The sequence below is a fragment of the Brassica napus genome, chromosome A5 (assembly GCF_020379485.1).
Source record: "Brassica napus cultivar Da-Ae chromosome A5, Da-Ae, whole genome shotgun sequence".
Lineage (NCBI taxonomy): Eukaryota > Viridiplantae > Streptophyta > Magnoliopsida > Brassicales > Brassicaceae > Brassica > Brassica napus.
The window spans coordinates 15,786,680-15,811,780 of NC_063438.1; the positions used below are offsets into that span (position 1 = coordinate 15,786,680).

General features: G+C 37.6%; 2 protein-coding genes across 2 annotated transcripts; one reads left to right on the forward strand and one right to left on the reverse strand.

Moving 5' to 3' along the window:
- Window positions 1-7,165: 7,165 nt before the first annotated feature.
- On the forward strand, window positions 7,166-8,601 carry LOC106357826 (transmembrane protein 50A). The gene is made up of 4 exons (XM_013797528.3): window positions 7,166-7,451; window positions 7,518-7,605; window positions 7,753-7,905; window positions 8,260-8,601. Exons 1-4 carry the CDS (start codon window positions 7,319-7,321, stop codon window positions 8,291-8,293), a joined length of 408 nt encoding a protein of 135 aa, XP_013652982.1. The 5' UTR covers window positions 7,166-7,318; the 3' UTR covers window positions 8,294-8,601.
- A 2,662-nt stretch (window positions 8,602-11,263) lies between these two features.
- LOC106357827 (O-fucosyltransferase 10) lies at window positions 11,264-14,541 on the reverse strand. Its single transcript, XM_013797529.3, has 10 exons — window positions 14,012-14,541; window positions 13,842-13,932; window positions 13,628-13,701; window positions 13,436-13,524; window positions 13,147-13,344; window positions 12,859-13,063; window positions 12,594-12,761; window positions 12,343-12,510; window positions 12,065-12,255; window positions 11,264-11,883 (listed from the first exon to the last, which is right to left on the reverse strand). The coding sequence occupies exons 1-10, from the start codon at window positions 14,354-14,356 to the stop codon at window positions 11,652-11,654; spliced, it is 1,761 nt and encodes a 586-aa protein (XP_013652983.1). The 5' UTR covers window positions 14,357-14,541; the 3' UTR covers window positions 11,264-11,651.
- Between the last annotated feature and the right edge of the window lie 10,560 nt (window positions 14,542-25,101).

Here is a 25,101-nt window from a genome sequence, read left to right on the forward strand (position 1 = left end):
ATGCTAATTATTATAAACACTAGGATAAGACCCGCGCCTTGCGCGGGATTAAGTTATTATTTTTATTATATTTTGGAGAATGAAACAATAGTTTGGCTTCATTTGGATTACAGGTGTTCAATCCGGATATCGGGTTGGTTTCGGTTCGGTTCGGTTTTTTCGGTATTTGGTTAGTAAAATATAACTACTATTCTAAATCCATATTTACTTTGACTTTAGTCTTTCACATACTTTTGAAAGATTTCAACTGGACGACTAAATTGATCAGCCAATCTTGTTGCTTTAAATCATTAGTGTATATATATATATATATATTATTTAGTTTGAATATTTATTAAATAAAAATTCATATGCGTTATATTTTATGATCATTTGTAACTTATTATAACAAAAAAATAATCTATTGATCACAAAATTTTCAGAGTGGGAATATTCAAATTTCTAATAATATATAGACGTTTTGAAAAATTCAAATATAACATATAAGAAAAAATAAAAATGTTTTTATTATATATTTAATGTGATTTTTTAATATCTTTCAATAATATAAAATTAAAAAAAAAGAACTAAGATACCAAAATTGTTCTCAAATATTTATTATTCATAATAATTAATTTTCATATATACGTTAATCATATTAGGTAATTTCGTAGCTTCTAATTAAGGAAAGTGCAAAAAAAAGTTTGGTAGATTATTTATCAATTCGATAGTTAGTTTAATAAAAAATATAATGTAAGTCAAGATGGACCAACCTATTTTTCTAAGAATAGTATATTTTATATAGTCATTTATTATATGAGAATTTTTAATCATACAGTTCTATGATCATTCATATCGTTTTATAACTGAATATTTAAATCATCGATAGCAAAATTTTCAATGTGAAATCTTTAATAAGTTTATAAATTATAAATGTTTTTGAAAATTCATTGAAAGTTTTAATATTAAAATATTTATGTAATCTTATGGTATATAGTATAATCTATATATATATATATATGTTTTATTATTAAATGATATTTTTTTACTCATATGGTTTTAAAATAATGTGTATCTTCTTATAATATTAAATAAAAGTTCATATTAATACAATTTTATGATCATTTGTAACTTATTATGACAAAAAAAATAATCTATTGATCACAAAATTTTCAGAGTGGGGATCTTCAAATTTCTAATAATTTATAGACGTTTTGAAAAATTCAAAATATAACATATAAGAAAAATTTTAAATGTTTTTATTATATATTTAATGTGATTTTTAAATATATTTTAATAATATAAAATTAAAAAAAGAACTAAGAAACAAAAATTGTTATCAAATATTTATTATTCATTATAATTAATTTTCACATATACGTTAATCATATTAGGTAATTTCGTAGCTTTTATTTAAGGAAAGTGCAAAACATTTTTTTGGTACGTTATTTATCAATTCGATAGTTAGTTTAATAAAAAGTGTAATATAAGTTAAGATGGATCAACCTATTTTTCTAGGAATAGTATATTTTGTATAGTTATTTATTAAATAAGAATTTATAATCATACGGTTCTATGATCGTTCATATCGTTTTATAACAAAATATTTAAATCATCGATAACAAAATTTTCAATCTGAAATATTTAATAAGTTTATAATTTATAAATGTTCTTGAAAATTCATTGAAAGTTTTAATATTAAAATATTTATGTAATCTTATGGTATATAGTGTTTAATATATATATATATATTTATTTTATTATTAAATGATATTTTTTGCTCATATGATTTTAAAATCATGTGTATCTTCTTATAATAAAAATGTTAAACTATTGATCATTAATTTTTAACATAATAATTTTAATAGTTTTAGTCATTTATTGTCGTTTTTAAAAATTCAAAATATAACATATACGAAAAAATCTAAATTTTATTTTTATAGCTAATTTGATTGTTTAATTTATTTTAATAATATAAAATTAAACAAAAAGTGATGGAGGAGATATACATTGTTATCAAATCTTTATTATTAAAATCATTAATTGTCATATATATATTAGTCATTTATGGTAATTCCGTAGGTTTTATTTAAGAAAAGAAAATATCATATCATATCATTATATCATATAGTTTGACCAACTTATGTATCTAACAACATATAAAAATCGAATGTGGACCTACTTATTTTTCAATTGAATGTAATTGACTACCTAATTGAGTGCCACCTATGCATTGGGGCCTCTTTTAATTAATACAAAATTGAGGTTACATCTTTTCAAATGTTCCTCAATTAATATATAAGGGATTATCCCATGATGTTCGACTCTAAACATTGTCCCATTGCGATACCAACACTCATACCTTGAATTAAAGACAAAACTGCAAGGTTTTCAATCTTAGTGTTTTCCTTTATTTGATTTTGTGTGTTTGTTTGTAGCTCCAAGAAGGGATGAGGTTGGACTATCTGGCTCAAGAGCTGATTTCAGTTGACCGCCTATCACGAGAATCATGTGATCCTTCTTATAACTCGTGTTACAGAAAAAAGAACTCTTAAAACTTAGTTTTGAGACATTGACATAATCAAACACATACATCTAAGTACAGATTTTAGGTTTTTGTTTAAATATGATCTAAAATTTCAAGTCAAACACAAAAATAACCCATGTTTTTTTTTTAACTTTTTTTTCCTATTCACCCTAGAAGTTCGAGTTATTCACGAAAATGCCATTACATTTTTTTTATCTTTTTTTGAAAATGATTATTTTACCTTATCATCTTCATTTTCACTAAGTATTTACAATATTGCCATTGTGATCAATACACTAACCATATGAACAACCAATTTGAAGCTCTTAATGCACCAAAGTTTCAATTTTTACTCTTTATATCTCATTAATTATGCACACAAATCACATATCTTTTACTCTGTCTTCAAATTCAACCTTGAAAATACCAACAATACTGTAACATATGTTACAAAACCCTAAACCAAAGGCTATCATGACTCAATCTACATTAATTCATCTATGTTAAAAATAATTCAATTTCAGTAAAACTAAAATTCAATCATTAGAAATGTTTATTAATTCATGATTTGATTTTTTTCTCTTTCAAAATATTTTTTACAAAATTTATTAATTACTTTAAGATCTAATACATGAGAAGACTTCCCCTAGAAGACTTCTGGAAGACTTCAATTTAGGCAGGAAACCTAAATTATTTTAAAAGTTAGGCGGAAACCCTAATTTCTACTAAAATTTAGGTGAAATATGTCATTAGACTTCTTAGGAAGTATTCTGTGAGTCTTCCAGACCCTATAATCAAATAACTAAACAAAAACAAACTTCCTTAAGCTTTTAAGATACTTCAAAACTGTTTAAATCAAGTTATTAGATAGTCACTAAACAAATATATGTCAAAAAGTTAAAAAAAAAAAGACAAAAGATAAGATTTCAAAATCTAACCCTAAATATACCAACAGTGTTATAACATATGTTACCAAACCCTAAACTAATGACTATCATGAGTTAATTTTATTTCACTCATCTACGTTGAAAATAATTCAATTTTAGTAAAACTAAATTTACATCATTTAGAAATGTTTATTATTACATGATTTCAATTTTTTTTCTCATCAAAATATTTTTTATAAAAATTTTAAATTATTTTTAAGATCTACTGAACGAGAAGGGTTATAATGGTAAAACTCAATACATGTTTTTTGTTTAGTCATATAAAGAGGTTGTTGTAATTTTACTAGCCTTTTGGATTACTTTTGCATTTGATTGAATTTGGGATACATTTTTGTCTTGTCTTCAAAATCAAGTTTTGAGTCAGTTTTGGCAATTTTCCTCAGATTTTAACACTCAAAACTTTTAACAATCAACCGTAATAGAAATCGACTTTTAGCGCTAGCATATCTAAAAACATTTAACTCGAAAGTTTTCTTTTGGCTTGGACTTCTTTTCCATGTAATGACTGTCTTAGCGAATTGCACGTGATGTTGGGAATTGCTATAGTTTGCGTAAAGATCATAAATATGTTCTTAAAATGTTTCAGAGAGCTATTCAACTAAATGAATCAAGATATGCTCCTGGATTACAATAATTGTGTAAATATTTGTGTTCATTTGACACCTAATAATTATCATTTCATTTTTAACCTCTACAATCATTTTATTTAATAACATTTGACACCTTACCCCACAACTTTTATTTCATACTCTTGTTCTTTTTCTAATGTTATAACTACATATTAATATTAATTTTTGAATGTAACTTAACTAAATAATTAAATTAATTTTTAATAAATAATTTTTTTTATATTCTAACTAGTTCGTAAAAATACTGATACTAAATTTAATATTATTAAATCAAATAAAATACAGTACATCCATATAACACAAGAAATAAGAATACATAACTTATATCTAGTATTATAGATTTAACTCACAAACAATAAAGTTCTTAAATCATAACACAAAAACGTTAAAATCTTTTTAATCAAAGAACATTCCAAACTTTTTCCATAAATGTTTGATTATATCTAATTGCAATTCGTGGCGTTCAATTATTCAGTAGAATATTTGGTATTCAAAACGATTGTTATTTTGATCTATTTAACAAAAAAAGGTTCAAACACACAAAAAAATTGGTTGAGGCTAATAGAAAAATGAAATTAAATTAAAGTTTATTTTTTGTATCCAAATGAAATGAGCATAGTCTTTATTTACAGATCAAAATATGATTTTTGTTATACTTTATTTCTTAAAAAGTTGTTTATTACAAAATAATTGAGTTCCAATAATGTGAGTGAATAAAAATCTCAAAAAATATAGCAACCAACAAAAACACAATATTTCTTAATCGATATATTTGTGTGTGTGTGTGTGCGCATACTCACCCAATATCCTCTCTACTCACATCCCACTATGTGTCATAAGAGACTCCACTTCGATTACATTCAACATGTTGAAAAATTTCAAACTCAATGTAATTTACGTGTATATATATTTTTTTTTTTTGCAATTCAACTACCTCATTGTATTGATTAAACAATTGAGTCTCTAATTCAACTAATTCATTGATGATGTCTTGTTAGAGATTATTTTTCCCATGTTGACACCCTTAAAACTCTAAAATAAAAGCTCTTCTATATCTTAGATGTATGGATAGTAAGTATTTTAACAAACTAAATCATGAGAAATAATTAACATTAGAACTTGACCGCGCGGGTGCTTGATTTAATTCGTGTTTAACATAAAATCATAAACCACTGGTTTGATAAAAAAAATTCCATACATGTAGAATAGAATATATTATTTTATACTATAGATGTTTGATAATAATTTTTATTTATTTATACATAATATATTTTTTTATACCTTAATGCAATTTGATGTAATTGTACTATTCATATATTGATCTGTTGTTTTTTTTTTGTGAATTTATTTTCAAATGAAAAACACATACCTACAATTTTAATTTTTGCATTAGTTTTCTATGAATTATCTTTAATTTTATGATATTTTTTTTTCTTGAAAATTGAACTCTCAAATTTTTTATATTTGATTAAACTAAATAAAGGAATTCTATATTTAAAATTCTTTTATATAATATATACTATATATTTCAGTTGTGTTTTTATTTTCACTATAAAGAAACAACAACCATTGTAATTAATTAATTTAAATTGATTTTAAATGTAGTTGCATAATCTGTAAATAAAAAAAAATACAAAAAGGAAATATGTCATTTATTATAAATGCAATGACTAAATTTGTAAATAAAAGAAAGTAATTACTCTGCTATCCATGTTTCCAACAATTCTCATTTATTTTTTTATCCTTGTTTTCAAACAATATTAAAGGTACTTCAGTTTTAATAATATAGATACGGGCCAAGTTGGAGTTGAAACTAATATCTGAGATCTTTCAGAGACGCTTCGAAAAAACAAATATTCAAGGATCTGAATCTAAATATTAATTTTACGGATTCAGATACTGAAATTATAGTTTGGATATCCAGATTCCAATATTTTAAAATCTCGGAAAAATAAATATGTATGTTAGAACAAAACTATATAAAATAATTTTTTTCAACTCAAAATTTTATTAAATCTTTTATAACGAAATACATTGTGGATTACAAAAGCTGGTAGAAAATGGTAATATCTTCAGAAGCAATAGCCCAAAAGAGAGAGACAATAACAGTGAAGTAGAATAATACGAGAAATAAGCATTAGAGAGCCATAGATACTAAAACTAGGTTTGATGGACTGAACATAGCTCGCAGACACTCCAAAAGAACATGAGACCGAAGATAACCAAAGAACCAATGACCTAGGCAAACCCAATCCTGAAGGATACACTACCAAGTCAAAACATGCACAACAACGGTACAAGCATGTGCGAGGATAAACTTAAATCAACACCAGAGACTGTTGCAAACCGGAGCCGAGACAGAACTAAGTCAAAACCAAATACCTAGGCTCAAGGACACGCGTACTTGAAACACTAAAGGGGAAAACACTAGTGAATATTTACATGTCTTACACGCGGACACTCGTTAGGCAGAATAGCGTTCTACAGAGCTAAAACTGGTCACCTTTTCGCAAGAGAAAACATGCAAATCAAACCCACTCCTTTGTCTAGAAACGTTTGCCCAATACACAGTGGATAAAGGAGAGGTCTAGTAGATACCTCCACAACAAGTACACCTCACACGGATCCAAAAAACTAGAACAAGACAGAAAAACTAATTGACCATAACTGTAAGCAACCAATGAGAAACAGAAGCAGCCCTCGGCTTGACAACAAAAATGATTGTATAGATTCTGATCGTCAAAATTTGTGAGAGATATAAACCAACAAGAAAGAAACTTTCGCCAAAACCACCATAAACCATATAAAACATAGATTAAATTAAAGAGAAAAATGATATCTTCCCTCACATAATAGCGATGAGAAGTACCATCAATCACTAATCACAGAAGAAAATCGGCGACTGTTAAATTTTTTTTCTTTCTTTTCTTTTTCATGGATATGGCGGCTTAACTTAACTATATAAAAATAATTTACAATAACTAAAATTTGATGTATTAGAGAATAGAGCTGAATGGGCTATGGGCTATGGGCTTCTGTCTAATTGACATGTCTAAATTCAATTCTCAATCAAAAACCACCAAACATTATCTCTTTAAATAGGTTTTGGAGTTAAACAAAAAAAAAAAGGTTTTCGGAAAATTAATAGGGGCGACCGTGAGTATTCGTTGTAACAAAGATTGTTAAAATTTTCACTGCACGGGTGTTAGATCCGATCTGAAACCGATCATCTAGCGATGGACTTAGCTGAACTTTGGGCGATTTTCGGGCCGGGTTTCTCCGGCGCTGTTTTCGGCACCGGCTGGTGGTTTTGGGTCGACGCCGTCGTATGCAGCTCCATCCAAGTTCCCTTCCTCCACTACCTTCCCGGTAAAACTATCTCTCACAAATAACCCTCCCGGGGTAAATCTGATTTAGGGTTTCCGTTTAACGCAGGCATATTCGCCTCTCTCGGAGCATTGATGTTCAATTGCGTCAGAAAAGAAGATATCGATTACTCTCCTTATGACGAAGGCGAATGGAGGTTTCTTTTCGTTGACTTGGATTCATGTTTTCTTTTCGAATCAGAAGGCTTTGATAAAATCGAGCTTTTAGCTGTATTCATTGCTCCCACAGTTCATTAGTTGATACTGATTTTGCTTCGACTTGTATATTTAAATTATTGCCACAGGTTGAAGCTATGGCTTTTCATAGCGTATGTCGTGGCGTTTGTTTCCCTAGCTGCTTCTGTTGGTTTGCTGATTCAAGATTCGGTCGTCAAAACTGGGCCTTCCACCTGGACTGGTGTCGCCGGTGTCTTTCAATGTGTATTTGTATTGATAAGGTAACACTCTGCATGTTCCGTCAATACTTGAAGGTTGTTATTTTTTGTTTCCAATGCACTTTTAGATTGAGAAGACTGAACCCAAACAAACAGTTGTAGAATATTCTCTAATGACTACAACTTTCCTCTAGGAATCATCCTTACAAACTCGATAGATTTGTAGTGGTAATGACCAATCCATACTACGTGTGTTTTCTTGTTTTTCTCCAATCTAGAACTAGATTTTGCACTATATGGGTATAACTTTTATGTTATTTGAATTTGCAATGAGACTTTCAATAATATCATTTTATTTTCTTGTACTGCAAATCTAAGGTATATGTATCTGGGCGCTGACTAAAATTGTTTTGGCAGTGGGCTAATGTATTGGACATCACACTCCGAGTAAGTAGGCTCGCAGGCAAATACTTACTCCAACGCAGATACATGTGGTGACAACTTACGAATGCCTCTCGTTTCTTCTTCTCTGTAAATTCTTGTGTCTTGTCTGGTCAAGCTTTGTGTTGTGTGTTAGATTCCTCCATTGCAGTGGTGTGTGTTTGTTTTAAACTTTGTCGTTCTAAGCTTGGTTTAAGTCGTAGCTTCCTATGCAGAGGATGGATAGAAAAAAATCTTCAACTTTTTGTGAATGTTATTGAACGCCTTGTCGAGCTCTGCTCAGTCTCTTAATTGCATTCGCGTGAAAGATTGGCAACATTTACCTTGTATTTTGATTAAAATAAAATTGTCGCAACAGCTTCAAAGCCAAATTCTTTGGTTGGTTTTTCTAGATACTGAAACTCAAATCATGTGATCGGCAATAATCAGAAAAAGAAAAAATGAAAAGAAGAAACTTTTAAGTCTTTAATTTGGACAGACTAACCTACCCAGATGTCTGAGCTGTCTCAGAAAAAGAAGAAAGATAGTAGACAAGATGTTCACATCGAAACAATTGCCAACAAATATAAATTAGTGTATGGTAAATGTGAGTATACCGAAAGGATGCTTGAAGGAAATTGAATCTCTGTGTAATCGGTTCTTATGGTCTGGGGACATTCAGAAGCGATGTTTAGCAAGTCGCGTGGCAGTCTAGCTGTTTACTGAAATCAGAGGGGAGACTGGGGTTGAGGAATTTCAAAGTTTGGAACAAAGCGTTTAATATCAAGCTACTATGGCTCCTTTTTGCATCTACCACTTCTTGATGGATTGCTTGGATGAGAAAGCACAAACTTAAATGACGAATACTTGGTCGCTTAAAGCAAAAGAAACAGATTCGTGGATTTAGGAAACTCTCCTATCATTCTGATCTCTAGTGAGTCAGATGTTGAGTGGTAGAGTAGGAGATGGAAGGAAAATCAATTTCGGGTATGATAATTAGTCTATTCATGGTCTTCTGGTTCGTTTCATTGACTCAAATGGACCACTTTTAATGGGTATCCAAGATCAATCATCCGTTGCTGAAGCGCTTTCAGTAAGGGACTGGCGGGCTCCTTCTCGAACTCGAAATCCGAATATTTCTCTTGTAAGGGCAACGCTTAGGGACTGGCCCCACCAAGCTGTCCCATCTGAACCGGATACATTCCTGTGGAGTCTTTCGAATAGTTGTAGTGATATTTTCTCTACAAAGAAAACTTGAAAATTTCTTAGGCCAAGGACTGAGGCAAAAGAATGGTCACAGGTGGTATGGTTCAAGAACATGGTTTCAAAAACTGTTTTTAATTTCTGGGTGGCTAATTTCAATAGACTCCCAAAAATGAGTGTTTGCACCAGTGGGGCTTGATGGACTCAAGAGTTTGTACTCTATGTTCCACTGACCAAGAATCAAGAGATCATCTGTTCATAAACTGTAGGTTCGCAGCAGATGCTTGGGAGTGCGGTAAGCAAAAACTCGGCTCCCCAGGGATTCGAACTACATCATGGAATGACTTGATTGAATGACTTCTTTTGAAGACTGGCTCAGTAAGGCGACAATGTCTCAGAAAGATTGTGTGCTAAACAGCAGTCTACTTCATTTGGAAGGAGAGAAATGACAAGAAGTGGGAAGCCTCCATCAACAAAATTGACAGAACAACTAAAGTCTCTCTTGGTTGCAGATAAAAATTAAAACTAAAGACATTTTTTTTGTTAACCATTGTATTAAGCCCTTGGGCTAAACAAGATTACAAATGAAAATCAAAACTTAAACCCAATACATTGATAAGCCCACCCGAAACTTAAACTGTAAAGATAAGATGACCAGATACAAACCATCTGTCCACTACGTGTCAACTATCGAAACAAGGTGAGAGCTACGTGTTATGCTGGGGCACTGAGTCGATTCTTTGCCAGAACCGCCGCCAACTCTGGTGGCGAAATCATTTCCAATCCCAGAAAATCAACTCTAATTTTGATTCCATTTGCTTGCCTCACTCCTTTATACGCCTTTGCCTCCAAAGATCTTCATCACTTACACCGAATGTGGATTCACCAAGAAGCTTCAATCGATTGGGTTCAGTCATCGTCGAAACACTTACAAAAGCAAGTTTTAACTTTTCTTAGACTGGACCAAACGATGAAGACAAACATGCAAAACTCGATTCTTTATCTCATTAGAATACTTTGCTTAAGTTTTAACAAGCAATGATTGACATCTTTTGGAGATAGAGATCAAGCATAACCGACAATAAGGAATAGGATCTCAGCAATAGGGAATTAAGATGAATAAAGAGAGTAGAAGCTTAAGACTTTATTAAAATCAAATCAAAACCGAAGATAAAAGATAAAGAGTGATGAAAAGCTTCAGTTTGATTTGAAGAGAAAAAACATGGTGAGAAGAATAGTATGTTCTGTATTCGCTATGCTTTGCAGGCTAGTATTCATACTATATGGAGGGAAAGAAATATGATCAGACATGGTGAGAAGCCATTATCATTATCAAAGTTGAAGAAGTTTATTGATAACGGAGTGCGAAACAAGTTAAATCTGATGAGATCTAAAGGAGTAAAGGGAAGAAAAACAATTCTTCAGTTTTGGTTTGAAACTAGATTGTAAATAACAATATAAAGGATGCAGTAGTTTTGTGTTATGGCAACTCTAATTGTAACAAAGTGTTTTTTAATGAATAAAATTTAGTATTTATTCAAAAAAAAAAAAAACACAACAAAATTCCGACAAGCAGAAACTACAAATCGCCTAAGCGAAAAGAGAATTCGCCATGCAAAAGTCAAAATCGATCCTAACATCGAAAATATTCACAACCAAAAAAACGATTCAATTGATAAAATTGAATCGAATATGAGACATCTCATCTCTTCTTCCCCGTGAAAGATTCAGAGAGAGAGAACGGTGAGAAGAGAGGGAGAGCACGTGATAACCATAATTTAATTCAACACTTTCCAAATAAACTAGACACACTTGATACATCCCAAACAATCATAACGCCATGTATTGTTTACAAACAATTAAGACAAATAAAAATTTCCAAAAGAGCGATGTAAAATTCTATACACTTAACAATTGAGGGGCACAACGTAAGTAATGAACAAAAAGATAAAACATTAAGTACAGAAAATCACACCCTTGTTTTTGCGACTGTCCTAGCTCCTAAAAGACCAGAATACACCTTCAATTCTGAAGAGTTCTTACACTTTTTTGTGTATACATGTGAACTCCAAGTTTTCCTCATAAAAATCTCCTCCATATCTGATTTGCTTGCTTTCAACAAGAGCAAAAACAACGTTCAGGACCTGGCTCAAAGCTAAAGTGCAAGTATCAAAAAGACTTTGGGACTACAGTCTTGCAGACGTCATGATGTTGGACGTTGGATGAAGAGCTCCAAGATTCTGGATGTTTCCAGTAGTCGAAAAATTGGAAGACAGATGAAAGATGCATTCACATTCGGGTAAAGGGTATGTGTAAATGGAAGTTTTCCGATTGATCTTTCTGAGTCTAGGTACCATTACTCCCTTTCGATCGCTTTCCCCTAGCATCTGTTTCATCTCCTTCTTGAAAACTTCCCATCTGTTAAAGGAATCAGATGAAATATTTGTACAAACTCTTAATCAATAGTAAGTCTCATAGGAGCTTTAAAAGATGCCAAATTCATTTTCTTGATTATTTCTTTATCAAAGCTCAACAAAATGAACGTAAATATCTTCAGGCATCTGTTGCCTATACATATCATCTAGGAAGATTATAGTACCTCATTTCCATGTCCTGAAGAAGGAGAACGAGTTTTGGCTTGTCGGGTATGATAGTTTTTGCATGTCCACCGAAGAGGAATCTCCGATGGCCCATCAAAAAATGAGGAAAATTTCCTCCTTGAGTTGTCACAAACACTTCACTTAGCAAACTCACTGTGTAGTCCAGAGCAGCCATTCTGGAAGAATATCCCTAAATAACCGGAGAAAGAAGAAAATATCAAATTTTACATGTAGCCGCCAACATAACTGCTTAGATTAATGGATTTTAAAGTAAAACCTCAAAGGGGGCAAGCTCCTCTGGAGTTGCGAGAGACTCTTTTGTGTAGAGACGAGGAAACATTTCCTGTAGAGGAGCCAAATGTTTCTCGGGTTGGTAGATTCTTCCCGAGGCCAAATATATGGAAGTGTTGTTATCGAACCCCATACCACGGAGCATCATACCGACCTATCCTGACGTGAAAACAGCAATTTGAAAGCTCACCAAAATAATAATACCTGAAATAAAACTGAAACTGAAATGGTGTTTACCTCTAATGGGGTAAGGGGACATTTTCCAATAACGCGGTTAAGGTCAGGCCTAATGACACGATCTCTTCGTTTGAACTTTCCTTTCCAACTTTTCTGCCGGATCACATCCATTTCAGATTTCTCAGCTCTTCCTCCTTCATAAAGACAACAAGAGAAGGCCACCATGTCCTAAAAACAAACAAAGGTTTTTTTTTAAAAAGAAAAAAAAGTATTAGACAAGACTAATATTAAACTCTTGAGTGAGGCAAACCAAGAGAAAATTTACCTCCTCAAATCGAAGGTGGACTGCGACATACTTTCCCCCGGTGTCTGAGCTTTTCTCAACCATCCGATCAACTAACTTTTCAGCTAGTGTTGATATTGGTGAAGAAAACTTCAATGCTTTGTAATTAGCTATGCACCTTAAAAGTTGGATATACGGTGGGACACTCATCGCTAATCGATTTGCGAAAGGAGAAATCCGTATAACCCTGAGTTGAATAAACAAACCCCTTTCAGAAACATAAAGAGCTAAAGTCACGTAACAGATTCAAGAGTAAAAAAATAAACCTACCCATGTTCCTTTAACATTGGATAGACTTCCCCGTTATAATACTTGACAGTAGCCCAAGCTTGAACGCGAATAGTAGGGATAGTTGTAAGATTGTAATCAAAACGGGCCATAACTTCATTCGGAACATGTCTCAAAACTTTCACATATCTTTCGAGGCTAGATATGAAATGATCTTCGTCATAGATATCCCCAAAGGTGCTGCCAGAAAATTTGCAATTCTTAGTCCAATATATATATTTTATTTAACAAGACTTGAGAAAGTTAATGCAAATTTTTTCTGGCTTCTTACCTTGAATCCTTCCAAATGGCGTGAAATTCAAACTCCGGTATGACTAAGACTGCGTTTAAGAGTCCCGCTACAGCCACAGCATTGCAAATCTGAAGCAATCGAAAAAACAAAAAAAAAAAACAAAAAGCAAGACAACAACTTAGGACATAGTGGATAACAAAATCAATGGTTATAGTGAAAAGAAGGTGTTACCGCAGAACGCTGCTGATTAAGACCGCCATTTGCCTCCACAATTAAGTAACCACTAAGAGTAAGAGCAGATGATTCTGGAAAATTTCATCAAACACATTAGTGCGCAAAGCATTAAAAGTAAGTCAGATTTGTCTAACGACGAACAAGAAAACTCTTAGGAATCCACACAATTGAATAGTATCCAGAATCTAAGGAAATTGGTTTGGCTCCTTACCTCCGTTAAGAGCAAGATGTGATGTAACTGTCGAATTCGGACAAGGTTTTTGCATTTTTGGTCTCCTTTTGTATTTCCACACAGAAGATAACTGGTTCCATAAACAGAAAGAAGCATTGACATACAAAATTAGAAAGCAAAAACGGATTTTTTTTTTAACTGTAAAAAACCTCGACGTCGGTGGAATTGTCAGCGAAAATGTCATCTCGGAGTTTCCGGTAAATCTCGGGGCTCCGATAAACAGACCCGGGAACATAGACCCAGCCGACGAGACCCGAGAAAGGACCGACACACATGAGAAGCCCAGAAGCGTAAATCATAGGAAGGAGAAGCAAGTAACGAAGCTTTCTCCGGAAAGAAAAAGAAGAAGCTCTGAACAGAGTTTGCCGCCGTTGACGACGAGGGACCCGGCGGTTCGGAGATAGAGGTGGGCTTGGAGACTCGCTTCGGCAGCCATTATCGCTACCTACAACACTATTATTGCTGTTTTGCTGGTGGTAGATTTTGCTTTTCATCGGAGACAAAAGAAATAAGCTTTGATTTTTATTTTAGAGGGAGAAAATAGGTAATGTATTAGAGAGAGATCTCTTGGAGTAGTAGCTACAGAGATATGTTTGGGAAGATGGATCTGTGGAAACTTCAGTACATTGAAGTTCTTTTTTCTGTTCTGACGCACAACAAAGACAGTGAGATTCTTAAAGAGGCCAAACATGATTACACTTAGAATATATTTAATCACTTTTTTTTATCCTTTTCTGTTGTTTGTCAAATTTTCGAAAGTTAATCTAATACGCCCCTCTAGCTGTCAAAAAAAAAAATTCTGATTTATCCATGTTATGAAATATAATTTATTTATTTTTTAAAAAATTTAAGTCAAAAGATAACTAAAGATAGAAAAGTCTTCGATGAATTAAAATATTTATCAAAATGTTCGAATCAATATTTAAATCCACTACTTAAGGTAGAAGATTTAATTAATCCAGTCGATCTCTCTTGACATAAAGTATATATTCACCAGGACGATGTGGATATTATAAAGAGTCGTCTAGCCATTAGCCGTAACCCAAAACCAGATTCATATGGATGGCATTTTACGGACCACGGTCGATATATGGTTAAATCAGGGTATCAAATGGATAAATTATTTCTGGATATGGGTTTTCAGGATAGAGTCTTGGGACCAGATATTAAACCACTTTTGGCTCATTCTTGGAAGCTTCACTGCTCACCAAAACTGAAACATTTTGTCTAGCAGATACTTTTGGGTAGTTTACCGGTAACCAAGAATCTTCATTCATGAGGAATAAAATGTGATGTGCAATGTCAAATATGCGGTGTAGAAGAATAATCTATTAATCATGTTCTGTTTCAATGTCCATTAGCACTTCAAACGTGGGTTTTATCTAATATCCCCTCATGCCCAGGAGTTTTTCCCACCTCGTCACTTTTCACAAATATGGACTATCTTTTCTAACGGTTACCCAATGAACCGGATTTGAAATATTTCCCATGGATATTGTGGTATATCTGGAAGAGTAGAAACGCTAAAGTTTTTAAGAATCAGATAAAAACCCCTTTTGATATTCTTCGGATGGCGGAGATAGAAAGTGTTTTGTGGGATGAAGCCCAGACAGAGGAGACTATAAATTGTGAATCTCTACATATTGCAGCGAATCATTTTCCACATGGAGTTAACAAGTGTTTTATAGATGGAGCATGAAAGGAACATGATCCTTATACATGGCAGAGATGGGTCTATAGAAAAGATGGATCAACTGATACTATGATGGATGCAATGTCTATTCGCACGAGTCTCTCACCTTTACATGTTGAATGTGAAGCTTTGATATGGGCGATGGAGTGCATGAAGACCCTACAAATCTCAGAGGTGGTGTTTGCAATAGACTGTTCTCAATTGGTGAAGATGGTGTCTACACCGACAAAATGGCCGGTGTTCACTACACACATGGAGGAGTTTCTGCGATGTAAGGAATTATTTCTTAACTTTACTATCCAGCATATACCGAGAGCGCAAAATACTCTGGCTGACAAGCTGGCACGAGGTGCTAGGACTTTGCTATTTGCTATGGTTTATGTTGATTATGTTCCCTCGAGGTGGCTCTCGGACCATGAACCTTCTTAGTTTCTTAGCCTTTTGTTGTAAAAAAAAAATTAAACTATTTACCAACCTTATCGGGTTTAAATCCGGATAACCAAGCCTCAACCACATCAATTTGGTTATACTCTCCTCTCTCTCTCTCTCTCTCTCTCTCTCTCCCTCTCTCTCTCTCTCTCTCTCCTCTCTCTCTCTCTCTCTCTCTCTCTCTCTCTCTCTCTCTCTCTCTCTCTCTCTCTCTCTCTCTCTCACTCTCACACACAGCTCTGGATATTTATCAGAGAGAGCAGAAATAGAAGAGAACATCGAGCAAATTTTTTTTATCAACTTAGAGCCCTCAAAAAGAGAGATGCAAAGCTAAAAAAGAAAGGTGAGCCTGGAAAGTTCGTAATCCTGTGCACTGTAACAGGACATGTGATATACCATGGATTTTACCACTTTTAGACCATGGTATATGTTCTTTCTTGAGTCTACTATATGGTTTTGCAGTCTGCTTTAGAGTATTTTCAGGTTCAAGTACGTTCTAGAGAACATTGGTGATTATGAAGCTTTTTGAGGTGAAGAACTGCACAGACGTGTCAGAGATTTAATTATGGATGGAGGCCTTCCTATGGTGATATTGAGGCCATCGAGCAAATTTTTTATCAACTTAGAGCCCTCAAAAAGAGAGATGCAAAGCTGAAAAAGAAAGGTGAGCCTGGCAAGTTCGTAGTCCCGTGCACTGTCACAGGACATGTGATATACCATGGATTTTACCACTTTTAGACCATGGTATATGTTCTTTCTTGAGTCTACTATATGGTTTTGCAGTCTGCTTTAGAGTATTTTCAGGTTCAGGTACGTTCTGGAGAACATCACAAACGTGTCAGAGGTTTAATTATGGATGGAGGCCTCCCTACGGTGATATTGAGGCCATCGTTTGACACAATATAAAGCTTTGAGTTAGATTTCCAATGCCACCGGTTTGAAGTCAATCAACATCATATAGAAGAAGTTAAACCCGCTTTACTGAAGTGTGGTATGTCTGCCTCGCAAGTGGAAGTTGTCAAGGATTAGAAGGAATGTCGATCAAGGACACAGCCTTGGTGTCCATATACACTGATGCCAGAAGACGGGCTGAGCCTATTTCATGACCTACTTGGGCCCATAAGTCACCAAATATTAGAAGAAGGCCTCTGGCCGATCTAAAATCCTATTTATGGATTTTCTAAACTATTGTTGATGGCTACGCTTTATTTTATTCATATTCATTAAGTTAGGAGAGAAGAGAGGAACTCCGTCAGATTCCTCCAGGAACTCCTTCAGAGTCCTCCTAGAACTCTTTTGGTTTTGGTTTTGGTTTTTATATATATTCATCTATGATTTATGTGACAACTATCATGTCTCAATAGTGTTAGAGGATTTTTGTGTAGGCTATTTGTGAGTACTACAAAACGATGGATAAGCTGATAGTTTATTTGTATTTCGTGAGGATTTAGAGAGGATAGGCTTGAAGAGACGTATTATTAATCATACAAACAAAAACAAGAGAGGTTACAAAGTATTGAGTAAGAACCCTAGTTCTAGCCGTCTAGTTCTAGTCTCTAAGCCTTGGGGAAGTCTATCCTTTGCTTTAGGGTTTTAGTAGTCCTTATATAGTCGTCTAGGAGTCGGTTTCCTGAGGTTAAATTCTTCCATATTCGGAAATATGGAAGGTTCTCCTTATCGGAAGTTTTTCATTTCTTGGAAGGGAGCTTGGTTCCAGGGACCGAACTCAGGGTTCCTTCTAGCGGGGACCTGGAGGGTCTGGGTCCTGCTTGGAGGCTGGAGGAAATGATACCGGAGTATTTTTCGCCCAACATTTTGTCTCTTATTTCTCGTTTTCGTCATCGAAGTCGAGGAATAACCTGTGCAATCAAGTCAACCGGAGTTGCTCATTCTCAGAAGGCTCCCCTTACGCAGGACCCCGTTCCGCTAGTCTTGCTAGCCTGGGTTCCACTCAAGCCGGAACTCATTCTGAACCCCGGCGAGGATTGGTTCCTTCGTGTTTGACCGAAGTCTAGTAGTAGTTTCTCTTATCTTCTGGAGACGATGAGGCTGGAGCTCTGAAGGTTTAACAATACGCGGGGCTGGAGATAATTCTTGCTGGGAGAATCTAGGGATCTTCGAGGCTATGATCCTTTGTTTTGAGGAAAAAAGGTAGAAACATTGCTTCCCTTGGAGCCTTTCCTTTTTCCAGGCCGGTCGTTTCTTTCGTAAAAGACTCTCCTAGAGATTTGGAAATATCTGATTTCCTTTTTCCTGGCTCCAAAAAGGAAAGAATCAGGCATATATTTAGGGTGTATGATGCGTAGAGTTTCATTTATCCCTTATTCCAGAAGATGAACTCTGATCTTCCTGTTTCGCTCGTGGGTGGTCGCGTGAGACCTTGCCGCCTGTTTACTGATCCTTTCTTCCCCCCTGTTGCTTCTTTTGGAGAAGTTTCTGAAACTGATAGCGAGGTGATTCCAAGAGCGCATTTGAAGCAACGTGGTTCCCTCGTTCTCGACGATGGCCCGCGTTTTGAAATTCAGGAGGGAGATCTGAAGGTGATACGGAGGAAGTACGGGATCCACTCTTCGATGAAGATGAGGAGTTCTTTGGAGTTTGAGCGCGCTCATGATGGGGGGCCAGGAGAGATAGCCATTTTTGAGGCATATTTGGTAGCAGGTTTTCGGAGAATCGTCCCTTCGCTTGTGGCTGAAGTATCGTCGTTTTTCAGTTTCTGTCCTTCTCAACTTACTCCTTCATCCTGGAAGACTTTAATGTCGATCCAAGTACTAGGGGAGCTTTATGGCCTTGATACCAGGGTACACGAAGTTCTATACTCCTACTATTTCGCCCCTCTGACAATCATGCCTGGGTTCTACCACCTCCAGCCTCGCGACGGCGCTCCCTTGGTTTGAAGAGCCTTCGGGAGGTACCTTGGGGTAGTTACCCCTTTGGGGACAACTGGACCAGTCGGTACGTGTTTATGAAGATCTAGGAACCCTTCTATTACCCTACGTTCTGGCGTACCGTTGGTAAACCTTGCTCCGGGCGCCTTTTCCTTTTTTAGTTGCTGGTCTACTGATAACTGATTTTTCTTTCAGATGTGTCTCGTCCAGTATCCTTTCTTTAGTAGAATCCCGTCTTGGTAGGGTCTAATTTCTTCATTTTTTACTCCCCAGGGAATATTGCGAGACTCCCTGTTTCTGTCTTCTATGACGAATATCAGCAGGCTGGAGCGCGAAGAAGACGCCCTTTCTATGCTCCCCCACCTCGTTTGACTAGGGTAACACCGCCAGCTGCTAGGACTAGGCCACTCCCCTCCAGGACCGTGATTGGAGATTCACTATTGATGGGCGTTCGACAGAGGCTTCTTTCTGAGTTGTTTATTCTTCGTAACCGGGTGCGAGACATGGCAGCTCAGCGTGACTTATTGGTTTGGCAGGTGAGAGCTTCAGCTAGATGGGAGCTTATGAAGGAATGGATGGAAGGAAGGACAGAATGCTGGTTTCCTGAAGAAGAATATCGTCGGCATCTGCTTGGTTCTGAAGGATCGGATCATCACTTTGGAGGGTGCCCTCAAGTAGATTCGAGGTCCGCTGCAGAGTCTCGAGTCTCGGGCAGTCCACCTTTCTAGATGTTTGTTGCTTTTTGTCGAGTCTGTTTTTTGAATAATGGCTTCTTGTTGCCTTTCTTGATTCTTCTTTGGAACGATGCTCTTTTGTATTGAATTTCTTTTCCTGCAAACCCTATTTCCTTTTTTCCCGTAAGTTCGGAATTGAGAACTTAGCTCGAAGGTCTTTTGAGGATCCGGAGGTTTTATCTTTGGATCCTGAGATCGTAGTCGGGACCGGGGGTTAATAAGAACCTGGAGGTTTACCTTTTCCAGGCCCTGAAGAAATTTGTTCAGGACCCTAAGACTGCATGGGGACCCGAAAGTTTTAATTTTAAGGGACCGTATTCTGCCATCCTAGGTGAGACCACTACCGGTACCTGTTGGGATTTCGTATTCTACCGCTCGGAAGCTGGTCACTATCGAGTTCCCGTCCTGCATGCTGCTTTCTGTAGAAAGCCATTATCAAACTTAGAAGGTGCTGGTGTAGGTGAAAACCCAAGTGCCAGACTTTGCTACTTTTCACGTTTGGAGAAGTAGAGTATTATGTGGTGCTCCCGGACTTTTGCACTTGTTCAATGGCAATTATACCTCGTGTCCCTTATATTATTCTAGCACGTAGCGTTTTGTACTTTCACATTTTTGGTATTTTTGTTCGGGACCCTGATATGCCTGAGGCTATACAGAGGTTGTAGGTAGTATTGACGGAATACTCAGGTTTGCGCAGACCCATTCCTACCTTATGTCTCATACCCGTTTTGCTTTTTCGTGGTAGTACCACTTGTTATTAAGGGTTTGTCAGGATCGAAGGTCTCTTGGACCTGATCCAGCTTGTTTGCACCTTTAAGTATTATGGCATTCCTACTACTCTTTTATAGTCGGAACTATTTTATTATATAAGCTTTTAGTCCGGGGACGTTTCAGCATACATAAGAGTAGGAAAACATAATGCTTAAACAATGGATATAGTGAATATGATCTAGTGATCTTTATTAGAAATGATAAGCTTTAAGGTGTAGGGCATTTCATCAATTGGGTTGTATTTTACGTTTGGCGTCTTGAAGCATGTATGCCCCTGCTCCACGTACCTCTATTATCTTGTAGGGTCCTTCCCATCCGGGGGTGAGTTTCCCAGTTGTTTTTTCTGTTCGTCGCAGGACCCAGTCGCCTTGCTGAAAAGTTCTGGTTCTGACCTTCTTGTTGTAGGTCTTGGCTACTTCTTGTTGGTAGGACCAATTTCTCAGTCGACCATTTTCTCTCTTTTCGTCGAGTAGGTCGAGACTTAGCGACATTAGCTCGTGGTTTTCTTCCTGAGAGGTAGTCTCCGAGACTGTGGTCTTTACGTGCATTTCAGTGGGGATTATAACCTCTGCTCCGTATACCAGTGCGTAAGAGGTTTTCTGGGTTGCTGTCTTGGGGGTGGTCCGATAGGCTCAGAGGACTCCGTGCAGCTCCTCTGCCCAGTTTCCCTTGGACCCCTCCAAGCGCTTCTTCAGCATGTTCACCACAATTTCATTTGTGGACTTCGCTTGCCCGTTAGACTGGGGGTGTCGCGGCGTAGCGAAGGAAAGTCTGATGCCCTAGTCTTTGCATAACTCCTTGAAATTGTGGCTCGTAAACTGGGGTCCGTTGTCAATGACGATTTCTTCTGGAACTCCGAACCGTGTGATTATGTTTATCCATATGAACTTTCTAATCTGGAGATCGGCTATTCTGCTGAGTGCTTCTTCCTCGATCCATTTCGAAAAATAGTCTGTCACTATTAAGAGGAAGACCTTCTGCCCCGGCGCGATGGGGAACTTTCCTACTATATCCATGCCCCATTTCCTGAACGGCCAGGGCGAGCTTATGGATTTGAGATTCTCCGGAGGTAGTCTGGAGACAGGCGTGTTGGGGAAAAATATCCCGGTATTATTTCTCCTAGCCTCCAGGCAGGACTCGGATCCCCGGATCCCTGGTAAATGGGTTCCCCGGGTCTCCACCAGAGGGAACCCTGGGCTCGATCCCTGGACTCTACTCCCTTCCTAGAAATAGAAAACTTCCGACAAGGAGAACTTTCCATATTTTTGAATATGGAAGAGTTTAACCTAATGAAACCGACTTCTAGACGACTATATAAGAGCGACAACAGCCATCAAACAAGTGATCGACTTCTCCAAGGCTTAGAAGACTAGGGTTAGATGGCTAGAATTAGGGTTCTTATAAAACATCTTGTAACGATACCTTGTTCTTGCCTAATCATCTAATAATACGTCTCTTCAAGAGTATTCTATTATTATTCTCTTTAAACATCCTAAAACCCTTACTAGGTAACAACAAACACTCGAGATTTACCAGCTTATCCATCGTTTGTGGTACTCTAAAAGAGCCTACACAAAAATCCCCTAACAGTTTGGCGCTAGAAGGAGGGGAGTAATCTTAGCTACGTGACGATGGCGGTGGATGAGCAAGACAATACATCAGAATTTACCCCAAGAGAAGCCGAGCTTCAACGACAGATCGACGAACTGCAGAGCCAAGTAACCGACTTGCATAAGGCTCGGGAAACAACCGAAAATCTAGAGCTTTCCTCCGAGGTTCAGAGCCTGAAGGAAAAACTTGGTGAACATTCCAAACAGCTGGAGTTAAGCGCCGAGAAACTCAACCAACTACAGACGGAGAACGTTGCACTCCAAGACTAGAACAAAGCTCCCAACACAGCGAGCAACAAGAAGCGTCGCTTCAACACTCGGGTTCGACCTATGGGAAGCCTGAGCACTCCCAACACCGGAGAAGGCACCACTAACGCGACTCCTGCATCCGGAGCGGCCGGGGAAACACGAGAAGGGATCGAGGATCACCAGATCGACGACCTAGAGGAAAGTGATTCCGAACCTGAACCCAAGAAAGAAGAACCCGAGAAGACGGCAGCCGAGTCTTCCCTAACCGCCTATCTGGAGCAGATGTTTTCCAAGAGGTTCGACGCCATGCAATCCATGGTGGAACGTCTACCAGGAGTAGCTCCCCCAATCCAGAGGAGCAACCCCGACTCGTACACAGATACTCCCTTCGCGGAGGAGATCGCCTCAGTCGAGATGCCTCAAAAATTCTCCTTCCCCAGCATCAAGATGTACGATGGGACCGAAGACCCCGACGATCATATCGCACAATATAAACAGAGGATGGTAGCGGTTGCGCTCCCCAAGGAGTCTCGTGAAGCTACCATGTGTAAAGGGTTCGGCTCCACTCTAATTGGACCCGCCTTGCAATGGTATATCAATCTCCCTACCAGGTCCATCTCTTCCTTTGCCGCCCTGAGCGACAAGTTTGTAGAACAATTCGCGAGTAACAGGAGCCTGGAGAAGACTTCAGATGGTCTCTACGAGATCCTCCAGCATCGAGTAGAACCCATGCAGGACTACATAGCCCGTTTCAATCAAGAGAAGGTAGCGGTCCCTGAATGCAGCATCCCTACTGCAATCTCTGCCTTCAAGAGAGGCCTACTTCCAGACGGAGGGCTCTACAAAGAGCTAACCATGTACCCTTGCAAAACCATGGACGATGTGCTGTCCCGAGCGTGGGCACATGTGAAGTGGGAAGAGGACGTCGCTAGCTGCACCAAGGCTCAACCCAAACAGGATCAGAGGTCCACCCGATCAAACCGGGGAGACCGAGAAGAAAGATCCTCCCAAAAGGGATCCAAGGACTCCAGAAGCAGGAACCGGGGCACGTTCCAATTCCGGCCATTAGAAAAAGAAGAGGGGATGTTTGTGTCTACCAGGCCCGATATCTCCCATCTCTCAATATCCACACCAGAGCTGGTCAACACGCTGAGGCAGATGGGCCAACATGTCAAGTGGCCCCCAAAGATGAAAGCACCTGACTCATTCCGGAACCCGGGACTCTGGTGCGACTTCCATCGCAATCACGGCCACAAAACTGAAGACTGCGTCGCCCTGAAGATCGAGGTCAACGAACTGCTCCAAAAGGGGCATCTCCAAGAATTCCTTTCAAAGAAAGCCAAGGCTCATCTTAGCAAAGAATCATCAGAGCAATCCAAAGGAGACGCACCAAGCTCACCACCTCACCAAGACCGGGTGATTCATGTCATCTCAGAAGGCTCTGAAGTAAGTGGCGTGAAACATGCAGCTGCGAGGAAGAGCACCCGTAATGCTAAACACGACCTGGAGACTGCTCACCTTAAATGCCTACTTCTAGGTACTGACGAGATAAGCTTCACAGCCAAGGAGCAAGAGAAGATATTAGCCCCCACCATGACACGCTAGTTGTCTCTCTCACCATAGTGAACTGTTTGGTGAAAAGTATACTAGTAGACAATGGGTCCTCCAACAATATCATCTTCCTGACGGCGTACCAAGACCTAGGGTTAGAGGAGAATACCCTGACGCGCAAAGTAACCCCACTCATCGGGTTCAACGGCAAGGTCAAGCAAACCGCTGGGGAGGTTGTTCTGCCAGTATATGCTGAAGGGATCAACCTATCTACCAAATTCCTGGTCGTGGACTGCCAATCGGCATAAAACATGATCTTAGGACGACCATGGATTCACGACATGGGAGTAGTCCCCTCAACCCTCCATCAAAAAGTAAAGTTCCCTACACCCTGAGGCATCAGAGCAATCCAAGGAGACTAGGAGAATTCTAGGTCCTGCTACCAGACCACCTTAAAGGGGAAGACCAAGGTCTTATAGCAATTATAGAGGAGACCTCAGATCCCGAGGAATCGGGAATCAGGGGTCAACAATAGGGGCAATTAAGGAACCCTCTGCATAGTCCGAACCCTACATCTAAAAAGCTTCCATAGAGCTTACGTCGACCGCTTCCCATGGTCTCCCCTAAGAACCTGCAAGGCTGCACCTGCTCGCGAAATCTGGTCCCCACAGGACCCTCGTCCTCCGCCTCACATAGATAAGACAGCCAGAAGCTTCAACAGTTATCAACCGGCGATCTCACAGATAAACAAGTGGGGCACGAACAACTCGACAAAACCCCCTCGGAAGAGAGCTCCCAGCAGGCACCAGACGGAGATAGGAGACCTCCGAACACATTTGCTCCAATGGATGAATGTGACTACATGCTTCATGGTAGCGCTGAAAACATCCATCGATAGGAGACAGTGGCCCCCGAACGTCAACAACACAGAGATCTGCAAGGGCTGGGGCATAAAACAACTTCCAAACGAGGTCCCTAGATTCAAAGATATGCAGAAGCCTACAGAGGATGAGGAACCCTCCAGCAAAGACATTCGTCTCAAAAGCAAGTCAAACCCCACGGGTCACGCAGAAATAAGAGGTAAAACATGGCCTAACCACCGGGGTATCTCGCAAGCTGATATGTTGTACGGTCTTCGGACCATGATTTCTATATAATTATTCTATCTTTTATTTAAGCATTATATTTTTCTACTCATATGTACGCTGAAAGTCTACGGACATAGCCTATATAATAAAATAATTCCGACTATATAGAGAGTACGAATACCATAATACTTAAAGGGGCAAACGAGCTGGATCAGGTCAAAGAGAC